General features: G+C 36.2%; 2 protein-coding genes across 2 annotated transcripts; both read left to right on the forward strand.

Annotated features, from left to right (window-relative positions):
* Positions 1 to 4,211: 4,211 nt before the first annotated feature.
* LOC149571412 (uncharacterized) lies at positions 4,212 to 19,194 on the forward strand. The gene is made up of 2 exons (XM_089812936.1): positions 4,212 to 4,912; positions 18,946 to 19,194. The coding sequence occupies exon 1, from the start codon at positions 4,400 to 4,402 to the stop codon at positions 4,880 to 4,882; it is 483 nt and encodes a 160-aa protein (XP_089669062.1). The 5' UTR covers positions 4,212 to 4,399; the 3' UTR covers positions 4,883 to 4,912; positions 18,946 to 19,194.
* Positions 9,074 to 9,535, forward strand: LOC149571413 (uncharacterized). The gene has a single exon (XM_089815691.1). The coding sequence runs from the start codon at positions 9,074 to 9,076 to the stop codon at positions 9,533 to 9,535; it is 462 nt and encodes a 153-aa protein (XP_089671817.1).
* Positions 19,195 to 19,445: the final 251 nt, after the last annotated feature.

The raw sequence follows: 19,445 nt of genomic DNA on the forward strand, positions 1-19,445 counted from the left end.
ATGTGTGTGTGTGTGTGTGTGTGACCTAGTTCAAAGGTTGCACAGGAAAAGAACTAGGAAGAAAACCTCGCTTCTCGACCCCATTACAAAAAAGATATATACAATTACAATATTGAGTACGAAGTTAAAGGATAGATCAAACTTCCCCAAACTTCATACTAACTGAACTAATAATATAAGAAATTGACGAAATCAAATCCTAACTTGCTCCTCAAATATGATGGTCGCCAGTGTGGGATGTAGATAAAGTACCTTATCCATATCATGGTCCACAATCAAAATATCATCACAACCTAGGTTAGAAAGATGATCAACAATTGAATTACCTTCCTGGTATATATGAGAAATTGTGCATGAATCAAACGAGTCAATTAGCCTCAAAATTTGCTAATAAAAAAGAGGAAAAAAATGAAAATCCCAAAACAACGTTTATTTCAATCTTATATGAAAAATATATTTGTAAAAATCCAAACATATACATCTTTCTTTTTGGCATTTATTTTCTATCATAGATTTAATAGTTTATAAAAAATCCAATTGTTACATGTGTGGTAAAGCTGCAAATTAAACTTCATACTCTCGTATCAGCACAAAAAGATGGCACTCAACATATATTAGAAATATTGACAATTGTCATTTAGCATTACAATTGTTGAATGCAAGAGGATAAACCAAAGTGGAGAAACATGTGTTCCATGCAAGTAATACCTGGTAATTTGTCTACATTTGTCCAAATTTGTAGAGTTAAAAATGTCTTTTCCCGTCTGCAACTAAAATTTTTGGATTTAGAACTTTTATTTCATTTCCTTTTAAATTTCTAAAGCCTTTCCAGTGAATATATTTTGTGCATTTGTCTATTGGATGGAATATTTAAGTGATTTTAGATGCCATCATATTTTGAAGCTCATGTTTTAAACACATTTTATTAGCTTTGTTTTGTTTCAGCCTCATGACTAGTAGAATTAAGAATACTATACTGCAGCTTCTCCAGTCACAATTTGTAAATTCTAGCAATAAAGACATCTCTTGAACGATAGCCTTATGTGGTGTGAGATTATTTAGGTTAGATATTATTTTGAATCATAGTTGGTAAATTAATTGGAATAACACCCAGTGACCAACTGCTCTTATGGCAAGGGAACATGCATGTTCAACATTTTCAGATTCCCAACAAATCTCTACATCCAACTATTTGTAATTTTGAGAATTAAATGCTATGTAGATGATTGTATATTCTGTTAGGCCTTTATGCAATATGGAAAGAAGAGGAGTGATGCTCAAATGACATTAGATTATGCGATCTTGACTCTAAATCTGAAATTTCAAAGTCAAACCCTTTTTTTGGCTAAACATTTGGATATAGCTAATTTAAACAACAAACATAGTACTATGTATTTCGATATAACTCAAGGCCAACACCTACCCGAATCCATGTTACATTCTTGCATCTTATAGGTCTTGGAGGAACACATGCTTTTCTACTAGAAACATTATTTAGGGATTCAGTCTTGGGACCACCTAATTCTTCCTGTCATCAAAGATGAGGCAACATTTGTAAAGTGACTCTATGTGGTTATCAATTTTCTCTGAGCAACTATGTTGCTACTATTGATGAAGTAATTTGGGCTATTAGATTTCATAGTTATATCTTTGTCTACTGTTGTTTAAACAACAATCAGTTATTGGATATTTAAAACTAATTGGTATTTTTCTCCAATAATAATAAACTATGTAGTTTGATTAAGATTTCATATTTGATTTTTTATATATAAATCATATTTCTTTTATTATAATATTCTAGTGATGAACGTGAATGTAATTGTTTGGATTCATCAGTGAAAATTTTTTAGAATTAAATATGAACTAAAATCTTTGAAAATTTCAAGATTCTAACCATCTCAAAATGTTTCAAACATGAAATTTGTTGGTTTTGTGAATCTATTAATGCAAAATAGAAAGAAATCATGATCTTAACCTCTTTTGTAACATAGATTTTAAAACCAACTTGAGCTTACTCTAGCAACATGCTTTTGATCCATAGTGCATGCATTGCCCAAGGTTTGAATCTAGAACTTGTAGAACCTCTGGGCTTGTCCCTCTTGCCAAGAAGAAGATTGTTAACTAAAACTAATTTTGCCCCAACTCTCTGGATTGTACCTGTGAATTAATATTTCCCCAAATCCTTGGAATGTTCCCATGAATTAATTTTGCCCCAAGCCTCTGGAATGTTCCTATGAATTAATTTTACCCCAAATTTCTAGAATGTTCTTATCAAGTCATTGATTTATATTTGTAGTTTTTGAAAAATGATAGTCTATGGAAAGAAAAAATTCTATTTTTTAAACGAAAAGAAAATAAAACCCCAATAAAAATATGAACAACCAATTAGAAAAAAGGTATTATATCAATGCAGATAGATTTTTGTAGAACACTACATTAAATTTTAACACCGACCATTGCACAAAGTAGCAAATATCTCATGTCAAGGCACATCGATAGAAGAAACAAATCTTTGGTACAAATCTTTTCTGACCCTTTGAAATTACATATCCCTATAGTGCATTGTGCTATACATAGGCATAATAAAGCTCAAAATAAAAATTTCATTGTCTGACCAATCAAAAGCTTACAAATTTATATATTCACAAAGTTTATATAAACAAACATTATATTTGAATAGGAACATATAAAAATCCTAAAATTTGATTGGCTCAATAAAAGTTGAGTAAAATCATCTATTGGATGCTATAATATCCTGCCTATAGTAGGAACTAATAATAATATATACTTTTATACTATATAATATTTAAGGAAATATTATTATATATTAATATTACAAAAAAAATATTATCTTGATATTATAATTTTTTAAAATAATATAATAGTAATATATGATATATACACACTACAAATATACATCAATAAATTAAGAATATTTGTAAATAAAATTAAGATTAAGATTTAAATTTTATGTGTGTGTGTAAAGTTTTATATTTATATTAATAATATAAACTGGTTCAAAAAGGGCTCCCAGAGAAAAAAATCAGGAAAGAAATAAAAAAATCAGGTCATTCCTTGATACTAAAAAAAAGATGCAAAAGAAAAAAGACTGCATCCAAAATATCTATCAATTTACCAATAATTTTTGAACTTGTGAACCTCAAATCTAGATCCCAAAAAAATTAACCCATTACATCAATGCTCCAAGAGAAGAGAGCTACTCAAAGTTGAAACCCCAAATCACTAACTAATACCCAACCCACAAAGCAAGTATAGATTTAAAATAATATACACTTACATTGTGATTAGAAAAGAGCCCAAAACTCATATGAAGACAATTGTTAATTCTATCATTAACTAGTGTCAAAGAAAACACCACAGAGTCAAGCCAAGAACTGTCATAAAAGTCGCCATCATTGATCTTCATTTAGAATTCAAATTGAAGCAAAGAGCCATCCAATGGAAGTGCAAGCAAGGACCCTGAATTATATACAATATCTCAAAAAAAAAGTGAGATCCATAAAAGTAGAACATGTGAAATCACAGAGAAGCCATGATTTACTATCAATTACTATTTGAGAAAGGCTCAACAAGATTCTAAGCATATTATTTTGACATAATATTAACAAGGCTGGGAAAATCAAAGGGATTAAGTGGAGAAAGTAAAGAGTTACTAGTAACCCATCAATACCCAAATCAGCCATACAATCAACTAATAGGTTTCCTTCTTTATAAGTATACAAAATGTAACATTCAAAAATTGAATCAAGAAAAGACCAAACTTGATGCAATATATACTAAATGGACCAATTATACACATGTCATTTAATACATGCATTGATAATAATAACCAAATCCCCTTCAACTGCAACTTAGATGTTACTGTCATTTTGCAAGTTCCAAACCAAAAAGCAAGGCTAGGGCCTCAACATTGTTATTAGTGCCCGAAAGGAGAGGAGGTGATTTTACTGCAAACATACGACTTTTAAAATTTCTAATGACTATTCCATAACCATAACCAGAGTTACATGGATTTCTTCTAGAGACCCATCAAAATAATTTTGTAATAGTCCTCACTTGAAGGGACCCACTTGATTTGTGCTGGGATAAGATGAGCCTTGGATGGACATAATGGAACTCAAGACGAGGAACACGCAAACCCTTCCACCGTTAATAAAGCATTTTCAATTAATGAAATTTAAATAAAGATCATGAAATTTAAATATAGATCAATTCACTTGAACATGGTTACCCCAGCTATAGCCACATGAATACACAATAGACAGAAATAGCATCTGAAACTGAAAAATCGAAATTTAACCAAAAGAAGGAGAAGGTTTTGTTTCCTTGCCGAAGAAGGGTTTCAATTTTCTTCTGAGGCATCGGCGCAGAGGTATCAATGAGTCAATTCAACAAAAAGCGAGATACACCAGCTCCTTCACAGTTCGATCTGAGACCACACTTCGAAGCCGTTACGATGTTATGGAAAGGCAAGAAAAAGGAGGAAGAAAAGGGTTTTCTGAAAACCCTCAAAGAAAGATGGAATGGCGAGGAAGAAAAACATGGGTTTGAGTTTCCCTTTTTGAAGAAGACTAATGAAGAGAAATCATCATGGTTTCAGAAAGCGATGAGTGGGATCGTTTCAGAGGAACCTGTAGGCGTAGCTGGTGTTGGTTGCGGTATTGGCCTCATGGTGGGGTTTGGGATTCCAGGAAGCGACTTTTTGGGCCCACGATTCTCACCTTCTGATGGTCGTCTCAAACTAGGTTTTGGATATGGTACAGGCTGTGGGATTGGCATTGGATACGGACATGGATTTGCAGTTGGGTATTTTGCGGATCTCGCTGATGAACCAGAGAGAAGAGTCTTTGAAACTCGATGAATGTTCTGTTCTGCAATCCTTATTTTGAATGTAATTCTGCATTTCATCAAATTCTCTGTTTCTTACAATTAATTAGTTAGCTTCAGGACCAGAAATATGTTGTAGACAGTAGTTTTTCATTAGAATTCGGGGCAGATTGTGTTATAATTTTTCCTTTAGCTCTCTGATTCTGATGATGCGAAACATTGATGTAAAAATTGTAACACAATCTGCTCAGAAAATATAGCAAAGAACAGAAATGTGTTGTTTTAGCTAGTGATTGGTTAGGATAATACTTTATAGTCTCAAATAACGGATTGGTAGTTGAATTCTTGCTCTGTGTAGTTTCTCTCAAAAGTTCTTTTGTTTTAGACACCGTTGTCCAGTTTCTACTGTAAAAGATCCGATTATAGGGATGTTCGTACGGAGTTAAGCTTTAATATTCATTTTTAAATCTATGTTCCCCATTTGGTCGAAAGTTTTTAAGGAAACTTGTAGATATCAGCTAACTAATAAGTATGGAATGAATAGTACATTGTCTCCTGCTAATATATAATGCATTCTTTTCTATTAAATGCCCATATGCCTGAAACAATGGTATGAAAAATGATTTTTCTAAACATGTGGAAAGCGGAGAGCTAACCAAGAGAAACCAAATGTGCATGCGAATATGAATCAAGTTGATCAGACTCTTAAATAGTGCTAATTTTTTAATTTGGCGAAAATCCAAGAGAGTCATGAAAGAAGTCGCATGACAAAGTACGCTACAACTATAGATGTTTCTAAATTAAAATTAAACAGCATCGATATAGTAACTTTACTGGTAAATTTATTGTAAGAGAGATATTTATGGCCTTAAGTAGCCATGCAAATGGAAAAGGAAGTTTTGGTAGCAATTATTTAATCGTTGGGTTTCCCCACCTTTTCTGAAAACACCTCTAAAATAACTAATCAGACAACCTAAATTATATCATATTATAAATCTTCACCGAAAGCATAAAATCTCACTTAAATTCTTTTAGATGCTATCTCAGTGAAGTGAGTCATCTGATTTGAGCGGCAGTTAACATAAACTAGGTATAGAGATCTTTGTTGTTGGACCAGAGTAGCATATCTGGGCAACATGATACACTACATCAAGTATGCAGCTATTCTATGTATGTCAAATAGCAAACTATCATCAATAAAGCAGTGCAGTTTGTTGGTCAAGTTTTGTAGCTTAAATTATACAATGAAGTTATAAAGTGTTTCTGAAATTTGCCAACAAATACTCACATTTGACTCACTGCCAAATTTAGTTGACCAGTTGGAGAAAAACAAGGGTATGGAAAACCTAGAGTTGTTCAATTTAATGACAAAAAGGTCAGACTTTGTGAAAATAACGAATACAAATTTGTATTGTTGGTAAAGACTAATTAGGCTCTAAAGCAAAAAAACCATTATTAAAACATAGGAAAGAGTAGACACTATTAAACGCTGCTAAGACTATGGAGCCGAGGATTAAGACTTCACAACATGTGGAATACATGGAAGTGGAAAATGTATGTAATGCATGCAAAATAGAATACCATTGTCTGTATAGCCAAATTTCACCGGAAGTATCAATGTGATACTTATGTCAGTTTACTTCAAGCCCTTTTAACTTCAGGTTAAAGAATCTTGTATAAGTTAGCAATTGAACTGATGGAAGTACAGAGTTGGAAACCAATGAATTTAGATCTTTGTTGTGGAAGAGTTTAAATGGCCTTCACGTAATGGCAATATAGGTGAGGAGAGGTTCCAAAATAAAAATCATGTGCCAAGTATTTACTTTCAGGAGTTTTAACCTTTGGTATTGCTGGAAGGCCTTCACACCATTGCCTCTTGAAACATTGGGGCTCCCTCTTTTCATTGCGGGCCTTAGTTTAGTTCTCTGTAGGTGTTAGTTTTTGGATAGACTGGCAACATTTTCAGAATCCGAGCTTTGGTGAGTGAGAGCAAGACAAGGATTTAGTCGTGACAAGGAAGGAGGTTGGACTTAGTAAAAAACTGAACTTAGTGAAATCAGGCTTAACAGACATGGTAGTATTCTGGTCCATATGGATTTGCTATTTGGTGGGGATATCAAAAGATTGGTCGCAATTAATGGATGAGGATAAAGCACATTTATGAGGATACCAGCTAGGGTGCACACATACCAGCTAGGGTGCACACTGCAAATCCATGCCAGCTTGAAAAATGAAAAAATCAGATCTTAATCGCTTGATTTACAATTGAAGTGGGTTCACCTAAGTTGATTGAATTTCCACCATGTGCAACATGTTTGCCTAAGTGGTGATTTCCACTGCACTTCACAAGCATTTGCCTAAGTTAGTGTCATTTTTCACTTCACTTTGTATGTATTTGTCTAAGTCCTTTGTGATTTCCACTGATCATTAGATGCACTTGCCTAAGTCACTCCTCATTTCCACTTTTGATTTTCAACTTTGCCTAGATGGGTGATGTTTTCCACTTCACATTTGCAAGACCTTGCCTAAGGTGCTGTGTATTTCCACCAAGCTATTGCATGTTTCACCTAAGTAGCCCTGCATTTCCACTCAAAGATCTCAAATTTTTCCTACGTCATTAGTGGTTTCCACTTGATGCATACAGGTTTTGCCTAATTTGTGGTGGTTTCTGCTTTTTGATTAATGGTTTTGCCTAACTCTCTAGTGGTTTCCACTGAAGGTTTAATGATTTTGCCTAAGTGTGTAGTTGTTTTCACTTGGATTCTAACATTTGCTTAACCTACCAGTGGTTTCCACTTCAAGATTTCAACTGCAAATCAAACTCAACTATCTGCATTGTTTGAGAAGTGAATTGAATCAGTCGTGGGGCCTAGCATTCAATGTGAGGTAAGAACCAATTAGGTACAATGGCATTGATTTTAACCTTGCACTGAGGCATTGGCTTGGGTTGATTAAAGGGATAAGGCTCTAAATCTCAAACATATGGCCTCATTTCCATAAGCATGGGCCTTAAATGTGTGACCCTCAAATTCAAATTTAGGGCCCTAAATCTGATCCTATGGCCTCATTTCCAAAAATATAGGCCTAATTCCAAATGTATGGGGCCTCAACACCAAGCATGTGACCCTTAATTCCAAAGCTAGGCCCCCAATATGATCATATGGGTCTTAAATTTGATGATAGTGACCCTAAATCTGGTCCTATACACCTAACATGCAGCTTTCAACCTCTAGCATATGGCCTTGAATTAGTATGCAGACCTAAATCTGGCCTCGTAATCAAACGTATGAGCAAGACCAAATCAAACGCATGGGTCTGTACTCCTAAATGTGGCTGTGGCTCCTATTCAAATGCATGGACCCAAATCTCTAGTGTGTAGCTTAATTGCTCAATGTGTAGGCCTATGTATCTAGTGTATGGGCCTATAATTCAAATAACCAAATGTGTGGGTCTTTATTTCAAAAAGTGTGGCCTTAATTTCCGAATGTAAGTGTTGATGTTATAGGGGCAGGAGTTATCTTTCTCTTTTATATTTGAAATAAATAAATAAATTTATGGGCCGATTTAAGTGGAGTGACGCTTCATTTCAAATAACATCTTATTGAAGCCGAATCAACACAGGTCTCGCCTTGCTTTGTAATGTCATTTCTTTGTAAGAGACTGACCCTTCATTGTCAAGACAGTGAAGGGTCAAGACAAGTTTAATATTCTTCAAGAAGGCATCCACAGGTATACACAGATTGATACTTTTGCTCAAAGGAGATCGTTACCAAGGAGTATTGATTATTTACATTGAGAGAGAGGTGCTATTATTATTGCTTCAGTTAGGCCTAGTGTTTGGCTAAATTGTAATATCATTCCCCTACTGTTTCATTATATATATAAGTCATATATTTGTGGCCGGGTTTTTCTCCCTGAAGTTGGAGGGTTTTCTTAAAGTATTTACTGTGTTTTATTGTTTATTGTTATTTTTTGCTGCTTATCTTCATTTCTGGTATAAAATTAACATGGTATCATAGCAATTTAAGCAAGATCAGGGTCATATTCATTCAAGCTGCGAAGTCTTCTTCTCTTTTTCTCATCTAAGTAATTCTATCTAAGCATCAAAGATTTTGAATGGACTCAAGGTTGAAGATAGGTGTGATGGTGTATCAAACTTCTCTTAGCATTTAGAGTTCTTATTACACTGGAAGAAAATGATCTTCGATACTTCGTGGAGAATGATATGCCCGAGCCATCCGATGAGGCTGAGAAAACTCAATGGAATAAGAATGAGATTAAGGCTAGGAAATTTTTGATATATTCCGTGAAGGATCATCTTGTGTCAAATGTATCTAAGATGAAGTTAACCAAAGTCATGTTCAAGACTCTTCAAGAGCTGGCTGAGACCAACAGTACCAGCAGAGCTCTTGCATTGAGACAACAGCTCCACCATATAAAAATGGCTAAAGGAGATTCAGTCATATTCTTCTTCATGAAGACTACTGAGTTGAAAGATCAGCTTTATGCCATTGGAGATATAGCTGAAGATGGAGATTCAGTTATGTTGGCAATGAATGGTCTTCCTCAATCTTGGGAGTCCTTTATCCAAGGCATTTGTGGAAGATCTAAAGTACCCAAGTGTGATTGTCTTAGACCTGATTGCAGTCAGGAGGAATCCAGGTTGGCAGTAAGAGGAAATGAATGAAGCTCTCACAATGAAGAAAGTCATGTTCTTGCTGCTCAAACGTTCAGAAGGAAAGTTAGAGAAGGGAGAAAAGGAAATTTCAAGAGGGGAATAGAGATAGAAATTCAGATTCAGCTCTTGAACCAAAGAAGAAGGATCTCTATCATATTCAGTATTTCAGATGTATCACGTATGGTCACCATGCTCAAGATTGTAAAACAAGAACAAAACGTCATGCTACTACTGTTGATGTTGATTAGGTGTCACCTCAAAAGGAATCTAGTGACAGCCCATGGGGATTTTTATTTATCTCAGCTCTTTTAAGCAATGTTCCAACTGATAGTAACACTTGGTTGATTGACAATGGTGCTTGACGTCACATTTTAGGATGTTGAGAGCATCTTTCTGACTTGGTAGAAAGAGAAACCAAATTATAAGTGATAATTGGAGATTATGCTTTTTATTTAGTGAAAGGTGCTGGGGCTACCTCCCTTATCTAAATTTTGGCATGCCTTTCATTTGAGTGATGTCTTGTTTGTTCCAGGAAGCAAAGAAATCCGGTCTCAATTTCAGCATTGGAGGATAGAGGGTTATCGAGTTGCATTTTCTGAAGGGAAGTTCTTACTTAGCTGAAGAACTCTAGCATCAAAACAACCAATGTGATTGGTGTTCATCAAGAGACTCTATATGTAATGCCCCGCCCGGAGATCCTTGGAAACAAGGATGAAAAACAAGTCAGAATATTTTTTTTTTTTTTACAAGTGTAAGTGCACATGATACAACCTACACAAACCAAAAGATCGCAACGGAAGACTGAAAGACAACCAAGCACCAACGGATCTCCAAACGCCACTACCAACTAGAACACAATCACGAAAACCACAAAAGGCTACCAAGCTGAAGGACATAAGCTGACTCTTGGAAACTGGCTAAGTCTGAAATCCTGAAGCCCTGATTTATCTTAGAATCTACACCTTAGCTCGTAGAGGTCTGAAACCCATCTCAAATGAATCGTCGCATATATTAAAATATATCTTAAGTATATTAAATATACGTCAACTTAAGTATAAGGAATTAAGTATATTAAATATACGTCAACTTAAGTATAAGGAATTAAATATACGTCAACTTATACTTAAACGATATATTTTAAACCCCGAAGGACTACAACAGAAACCCAAAAACTGAATTTCAAAAGAAACCTCCTGAATTCAAAATGCAACAACATAGGCTTGAAGAACGCCCAAAAGGGTATCCAGATCAACTCTCAAAAAGATCAGAACACTACAAAAAGTGCCCGCTGTTGGAAACGATATATTTTAAACCCCAAAGGACTACAACAGAAACCCAAAAACTAAATTTCAAAAGAAACCTCCTGAATTCAAAATGCAACAACATAGGCTTGAAGAACGCCCAAAAGGGTATCCAGATCAACTCTCAAAAAGATCAGAACACTACAAAAAGTGCCCGTTGTTGGTACGCGCAAGTTTTTGCCAAAAGGCGTGCGACACTTTTCACTAAGGGAGGGCGACACTTCTCCCTTACTGCGTGCGACACTTCTCAAGAAGGCGTGCGATACTGGAAAAGTATCGCGCGACATTTCTCATAAAGCCGTGCGACACTCTTCCAGTGTCTTACGACACTTCTTCAGTATTGCGTGCGACACTTTTTATTTTCGTGCGACATTATTTCTATGGGCGTGCGATACTTTATCAGTGTCGCACAATGCTGAACAAATGTCGCCCATAGAAAATAAAAACACTTACAGAAACTCAAAAATGGGGATAAAACGACAAAAGAACCTCCACACCGGGGAGTACCGGATCCACATCTCGAGGCCAAAACACTCGAGCCAAAATTGAGTAACAGAAAACGAAATCTAACCATCTATCAAACAAAGAAGGGAAAGTACAGAAAGGAAACATCACGACAACTGAAATAACATCGCAATAATATAGATAACACTGCAATAAGCAAAATAACCAACTAAGTACGCGGTTCCTCCCAACCGTCAATGGCGTCATAGAACCATCGTGGGCCCTAGCCATCCCCCGCGCATAACATCCCAAGCCACCGATTAGATCATCGGTGCTGTCGTGATAGGGACATCACTACTAAACATGCTACAATAAAAGTAATGAAATCTAACATGCTAGTAGTAACATAAGATAACCCTATAATCAGATAACATCATCTACTACATGCTAATCATCATAATGAGGAAAGCGTTAAAACTAACATCATCTAAGCATGATAACATCATAATGAGAGCGTAAATCACAAGAAGCATACTCCGTATACCGAAGTACCAAGTGACACATCCATCAACGATCACGCTAGAACAAAAGACCGTCTGTACACCGGTCCCTAGCAGTGGTGAAGGTAGCTACGCCTACCAACCACGTGGCACCCATAGGTCCACACCCGCCGTGCTGATGGAGATAATGATCCAACCACACACACACAAAACAACAACCATGGCTAACACACACGCCAAGCAGTATGATGATTGAATCCAAGACAAAGACAATGCATAAACTACAGGTCTTGGTCAGACACCTCAATGGGCTACTACGTAGGGACTGACATCATGGAGAGTCGCTTGGCATCAAAGCCCAAGCTCGGATCTGTGTAGCTCAACTCCCTCAACGGAAGGCCAATACACTGTGTAGCTCAACTCCCTCAACGGAAGGCCAATACACAAAAGTACCATTTATTATCTTTAATGTTATTACCACCCCAAGTTTTAATTTAATTATCACTTATATATAACTTCCTCTGCCAATCGGGAAGTAGTCACCAGGTTACAAGATAGAAGCCCCCTCCATATGCTACCCTACCCTACCCATGCTCATCCAATGATGAGTGCCCGAAGGCATGCAAACTCCCAACCCAACCCCAATGATCACAACTTCCGGAAGTACCACGGAAGATCGGGCCCCGCAGGTCACCCGACAATATACATGTGGGTGGCGCACCACCATCACAGAGATCATACACAAGGACAGGATGAGAATGCAAACAAAAGTCAATCGACCGAAAACATAATCGGGATGACGGATGCTACACGCATCCCAATGCAACAAAAGATGCAAAAGTGTTCGGACTGGTATCCACATGGATCATCCAGGTCCACGAACCACAATGTGCCAAGAAAATCCGAGAAAATAGGGTGGCACGCAAAACGAGGTAAAAACCCCAAATTTTGGAAAAATTCCAAAATTAAAACCCATTTGGCCTTTGGGTTCAAAAACCCCAAAAATCCAAAAATAATTGAAAACGGACACCGTATGCAAAAAACGGCCAGCATAACGGCCCAAAAACCCAAACCCCCATTTCAAAAACAGGTAAAACGTTCATACCCGACCAACCGGGCAGAACTAGCAAACAGAAACGCAGGGGAACACTAGTTCACAGCCTCCTAACATATTGCTACAAGAAACGGAAGCAGAAACAGAGAAAAAACATTAAAACGGGAAGGCCCTACCTGACAGCAAAAAGGGCCGAAATTGAAACCCGTAGAATAAAATAAATACTCTGCCAAAACTGGTGAAACTTTCGGCAAAGCGAGAACTCCTCGAGCTGAATCCAATGGGACAAACCTCGCAAAGATCCCACGCTCACAACTCCCGCAACGAGCAAAACAATAATCCTTCAGAAGAGGATTTCCAAATTTGCTCTCCAAACTCAATTTTCCAAAAAGTGAGAAGTGAATAATGAATTCACTTTTCCAATATTTATTCATTTTGAGTGAATAGCTGATAATGGAAAATAGCTAGCTGGAGTAGTTAAACTCCGAAACAACCCAAACGAAAACAGGTTATTATCCGCAATGGAAATTCACCTAAGGCAAAGCTGCTAGAAATTAAATCCAAAAGATTAAAAACCCGAAAACCCAAAAATTACAGAAAAACACTTAACACTTTCGCGAAGAATGCGAACTTCTAAATGCACAGACATGTTCACTGGTCTAATCACATAATGCAATGAGTTCGGATTTACTAATCACCGAAAGGTCTTTTAATATAAAACAAATAAATAAGGATACGTCGACCATATAGGAGCGACATTGGCAAAATATGAACAGCTGGATCACTAACTCCATAGGCCATTGCCAGGGATATAATTCCTGCACACTAAAACACACGATCAAGTGCAATGGCAAATAATATCATAGCCGAAGCAACATGTATTAAAATACCTATTTAATCCATTTACATCACTCACATTCGCAGAAAGCGTAAAAGACGAGAATGAAGTAAATAACCATAGTATAGAATCCATCTCATAGCATAGTCAACAAATAGGTCCAATACATCATATCACCAGATAATCAGTTATCATAGATCTACTGTCATCTCAAAATAACATCAACATGCAAATATGATAAACTGAATAGCATAGTAACAAAGCATCTATGGTACGGAAATCAAAATATAACATTCGACCCTCAGGTCGTCTCAAGGTACAAATATCAAAAGAGTATCAAGTATCTCTCGAATCAAAAATAGACAAGGTACAGACTGCAAACACGAGAGGCACTACACTATACAAACTTAAATCTGTCTAATTCAAGCATTATTGTATGACTCCATCCATTTAAGTGAGCTATGGCATAGGTGACTTACGCACTTACATTTTAGAGCTCTTCCATCCATGGAGAAGATGGTTACTGGTTTTCCAAAGCTCAGTCAGGAGCATGATGATACTTGCAAAGGATTTGCATTGGGTAAGAATGTTAAAGGTCCTTTTGCATTAGTGAAACTAGATCAAAAAGGAATTTTAGATCTTTCTTGTTATAATTTATGTGAAGCAATGCCTATGGCATCCTTGTGATTTTCATTGATGACTATTCTCAAATGACTTGGATTTACTTTTTGAAATCTGAGTCTGAAGAAGTACTTTATAAATTCAATGCTTAAGTTGAAAACATGTCTAGGAAAAGGATCAAGGTTTTGAGATCTGATAATGGAGTAGAATTTAATTCTGGAGGTTTCCAAAATTTCTGCATTGAGAAAAGGACCAAGAGGGAGCTCTATGTTCCATACAACCCTCAGAAAAATGCAATTGCAGAAAGAAAGAAAAGATCCAAAGTTGAGGCAGCCAAAGCTATGATTCATGATCAAATCTTCAAACTTTTCTTTGGGTAGAATCTTCCAAAATTGTTGTGTATGTTCAGAAGCACAACCGTCATCACATATTGGAAAACATGACTCCTGAAGAGGCCTTCATAGGTTTGAAACCCGAGGTAAGTCATTTAGGAATTTTTGGTTGCCTTGTTTACATTCATGTGCCTAAAGATAAAAGATCTAAACTAGAACTATCAAGCAAGACATGAATATTTGTGGGTTATAGTGAGTCTTCAAAGGCCTATAGGATCTCTATCCTAGGGCAGAAACAAATCGAGATCAGTAGGAATGTAACTTTTGAAGAGGAAGTAGCCTTAGCCTTCAAAAGATCAAAAGGTCATACATGGAGATAGACACCGAAGAATGGGAAACATCTCAGGATATGGATACTCTTCTTGATCATTCTCCTAAGATTCAGAGGGAGTCTACTGAACCAAAATAGTCTGTTGATCCTGTTGATCCTATAGAACTAATTGATGGATCAAGTAATATTTCTATAGATCGAAAAAAGACCTCTATGGGCTGGACATACTATGCAAGAAACAAAAAAGTATGCAGATCTTTGTGGCACCTTTATAAAAAGCAAGAGACTAGAGAAATTTCTGAGATATATAGCATTAACGAGTCACATCATTGAGTCCGAGCCTTCTAGCTTTGAGGAGGCATCCAATAAGCAAGTGCGTAGAGATGCTATGACAAAAGAATATCAGTCTATCATCAAGAATGATGTTAGGATGTAGTACCAAGGCTTGCAAGGAAATCAGTTGTGTCTTCCAAGAGGCTTTTCAAGATCAAGCATGTAATGGATGGGAGTATTGAGAAGTACAAAACAAGATTTGTGGCAAGAGGATTCTCTCAGAAGGAGGAAATAGGTTATGAAGAGACATTTTCTCTTGTTGCTCATTATACATCTGCTAGGACTATTACTGCTATTGCATTAGCTAAACGATGGAAGCTACATCAAATGAATGTAAAGACTGCATTTCATAATGGTGTGATTGAAGAAGTGTTCATTAAACAGCCAAATGGTTTTGTGATTCATGAGAAGGAGACTCATGTATGTAGATTGAAGAAAGCATTGTATGACCTTAAGCAAGCACCTCGTGCGTGGTATGGAAGTTTTGATCAATACTTGATGAGCTTGGGATTCTTCAAGAATGATGCAGATTTCAATCTTTACTTAAAGATAATTGAAGGTGAGGCCTTAATATTGGTTCTTTATGTTGATGATTTATTTCTTATTGGAGAAGACCATCTCATGTTAAAATGCAAGAAAATATTAGTCTCCTAGTGTGAATTGAAAAATTTCAGTCTTATGCATTACTTTCTAGGACTGGAATTGTGGCAAAGATCCAATGAGATTATTCTTAGTCAAGGAAAATATGCCATAGATTTCTTGAAGAGATTTGGGATGATGGATTGCAAGTCCATGTCTACTTCTGATGGAAACACATTTGAAGAAGTGGAGAAATTTTGCAGCTAGCTCAGATTTGATAGATCCCACCATGTACAAACAATTGATTAGATTGTTGATGTATCTGGTTGATACTAGACCAGATATTTGTTATGCGGTGAATGCTCTTAGTCAATTCATGTGTGAGCCAAGATATATTCATCTAGTTGCATCAAAACATTTCTTAAGATACTTGCATGACAGAATGGGATATGGCTTTAGATCATTGACGTATCTAGTCAATACTAGATTGGATATTTGTAATTTGGTGAACACTCAGTCAGTTCATGTGTGAGCCAAGATATATTCATCTTGTTGCACCAAAGCATTCTTAAGATACTTGCGTGACACAATGAGATATAACTTGAGATACTTCCTGTGAAGTTTTTAAGTTTCAAGACGATTATAATTCTAATTCGGCTGGGAGTGTAACTGATGGGAAAAACACCACTGGATGTTGCTTCAGTTTGGTGTCTGCCATGATTTCCTGGTGTAGTATGAAGTAGACCTCTATGACACAAAGCATGGTAGAAGCTGAATATATTGAAGCAGGTGTAAACTAGAGAAGTAGTGTGACTTCAAAAGCTCCTTGCAGGATTGTTTGGTGAAACATTGGAGCCAACCGTGATTCATTGTGATAATCAAAGCTGTGTGAAGCTCTTTGTAAATCTAGTGTTTCATGATAGAACAAAACATGCAGAGATCAAATATCATTACATCAGAGATATGGTGCTAAGGAAAGCAATTCAACTAAATATACTGCAGTAATGAACAAACAACTGATATTCTCACCAAGCCTCTCTCCTGAGTGAGATTTGTACATTTTTGAGACAAGCTTGGTGTTGTGGATTATATTGCCCATGTTGAGAGGGAGTCTCAGCATCAGTGATCCTCAGTGATTAAAATGTGGATTTCTTTAACAAAGAGAAATACAAGGGGAAAGCCCTCTGAGAGATGTTTCTCTTTCCACTCATGGGAGTAGCCATGGTGGATGCCATGTTGAGAGACTTGATGATGACATCATGTTGAATGACTTCATGATGAGCAATTGTGCACATGCTTCTTTTCACACATGGGAGTAGCCATGGTGGATGTCTTGTTGAGCGACTTCATGACATTATCATGTTGAGAGGTTCCAGGACAAACTCTTTTCCACAAATGGGTGTAGCCATTGTGGGTGTATGTTGAGAGACTCCATGACATGGATATCTGGAAAGCTACCTCCATAGCTAAGAGAGAGTGTTGATGTTTTAGTGGCAGGAGTTATCTTTCTCTCCTGTACTCAAAATAAATGAATAAATTATAGGGTCAGTTCAAGTGGAGTGACACCATTTCAAATAATATCTTATTTAAGCCAAACCAACAGACGTGCCTCACTTTGTAATGTCATTTCTTTGTAAGAGGCTGACCCTTCATTGTCAAGACATGACGGGTCAAGACAAGTTTAATATTCTTCAAGAAGGCATTGCATGTATACATGGATTGATACTTTTTCTTAAAGGAGATTGTTACTAAGGAAAAATGATTATGGCCTGTATATTCCCATTGAGAGAGATGTTCTATTATTATTGCTTCAGTTTTCCTGCTGTTTCACTCAATTGTAATTCAGTCTTCTGCTCTTTTCTTATATATGTAAGTGATATATTTGTGGCTGGGTTTTTCTCCCTCAAGTTGGAGGGTTATCCCTGGGTATTTGCTGTCTTATTGTTCCTTATTTTGTTTTGTTGCTTATCTTCATTTTTGGTATAAAATTAACAGTAAGGGCCTAAAGCCCAAACCTGCAGTCCAATTTCTTAAGTGTTTTGCCTCAATCTAAATGTATATGGTCATACTTCAATAAGGAGAGGACTCATCAAATGCATCTAGGGCTGTGCAATTAAACCTTATAGCCTTGATCTATCTCCAGTGGCCTCGGACTTAGCTATGAGGGGCTTTAAATTTAATCTGTCTTCCCCAAGAAGGTTTCAATCTAAGCATAGAAGAACAAATTTGAAATTCAACCAGACTAGGTGGATCAAATTTAATGGAGAAACCTGAGTATTGAATGCCGAGCATTAAATTTTAAATGAGACGATATGGCCATTAAGTTTTAATTTTTTGAACCCTATTTTGTGAGACAAAGTTGGCCTAAGAGAAAAATTAATTTGGAGACAAAAAGTATTTGTGAAAAATTAATTTGGAGAGCAAAAGTATTTGTGAAAAACTAATTTGGGGAGAAAAAGTATTTATGTTTGGGTGTTGTTCAACACCCAAACATTGTTAAAATCATTTCAAAGAGCAGGTTTTCAAGCTGTTGCAGGGATTTGATCCGCAGGGAGGCTGGAAGAAAAAAATCATCAATTTTCATGGAAAATACATGCAAAGAGAATTGATTCGAGAGAATATCAGTTGCAGTCACATATTTTAATCACTTAAGCACATTTCAGACTTGAAATGGGCCAAGATCTGCCAATTACATTGAATTGCATCCTTTTGATAGAGCTGATATACTAAGCAGGCATCAATCTGGTCTTATATCAGACCCTTACAAACTCATAAAGTTGCAGATTTGAAGTCTACGGTCCTTAGTTCCTCATCACAACAAGGTAAAATTATCTTGGGAAGGTTGGCGTAATGTGTTATGCTATTAATTCATGACGGTGAATGAGTTTGCAAGGATTTTCTATGTAACCAATAATCCGTTTTTAATTACTGTCATTTATTTCATGATCAGGTTTTAGAGTTTGCTCTCGCTGCATTATTTAGGCTTATTTAGTTTAGAACTAAGATTTGATGTTACCTTAAATTATGTTGAAACTTTAAGACGAAGCAAGTCATTAAAATTTTTAATGCATGGCATTGTATGATAGGATAAGAGTGGCAGGAGCTGAAGATGGAAAGCTAAGCATGAGGCGTGAGGTTCAAGTTTGAAATCCAAGTAAGGATGTCAAGGTTGTTTCAAGTCAAGGTGCAAATCTAATGTAAAGTTCCAGGGTTCTGGGTGTATTTCTGTCTGCAATTCCAGTAGTAATTTCATACACAGATGTAATTATATATTGCCGAATACTAATGTCTGGTCTAATTTATCAATGGAACCACGAGTGCAATTCCTGTATTTATCTTGACAGAGTTTATACAATAATGATTGGCAGAAAATAATGGTTATTATAATGAATTCAGTACACCAGAATACAATTTCTTCAGCCTGACGTCTTAACAATTGGACATGAAAATATTGATTACTTAAGTTCTTACTGATATGAGATAACATCAATGCAAACAGTGCACCTGTATTGTTGCCTTGATCCAGCCAAAGCAGCAAATAGATATCTGATTCACGTCAAAGACAGACGATTGAAATCCTCAATAT

Source organism: Cupressus sempervirens, chromosome 2, assembly GCF_028749045.1.
Source record: "Cupressus sempervirens isolate cs-2001-9-10 chromosome 2, ASM2874904v1, whole genome shotgun sequence".
Taxonomy (NCBI): Eukaryota; Viridiplantae; Streptophyta; class Pinopsida; order Cupressales; family Cupressaceae; genus Cupressus; species Cupressus sempervirens.

Coding starts and splice junctions, on each gene's coding strand:
- LOC149571412 (XM_089812936.1), top strand. CDS start 4,400: ATGAGTCAATTCAACAAAAAGCGAGATACACCAGCTCCTTCACAGTTC.
- LOC149571413 (XM_089815691.1), top strand. CDS start 9,074: ATGCCCGAGCCATCCGATGAGGCTGAGAAAACTCAATGGAATAAGAAT.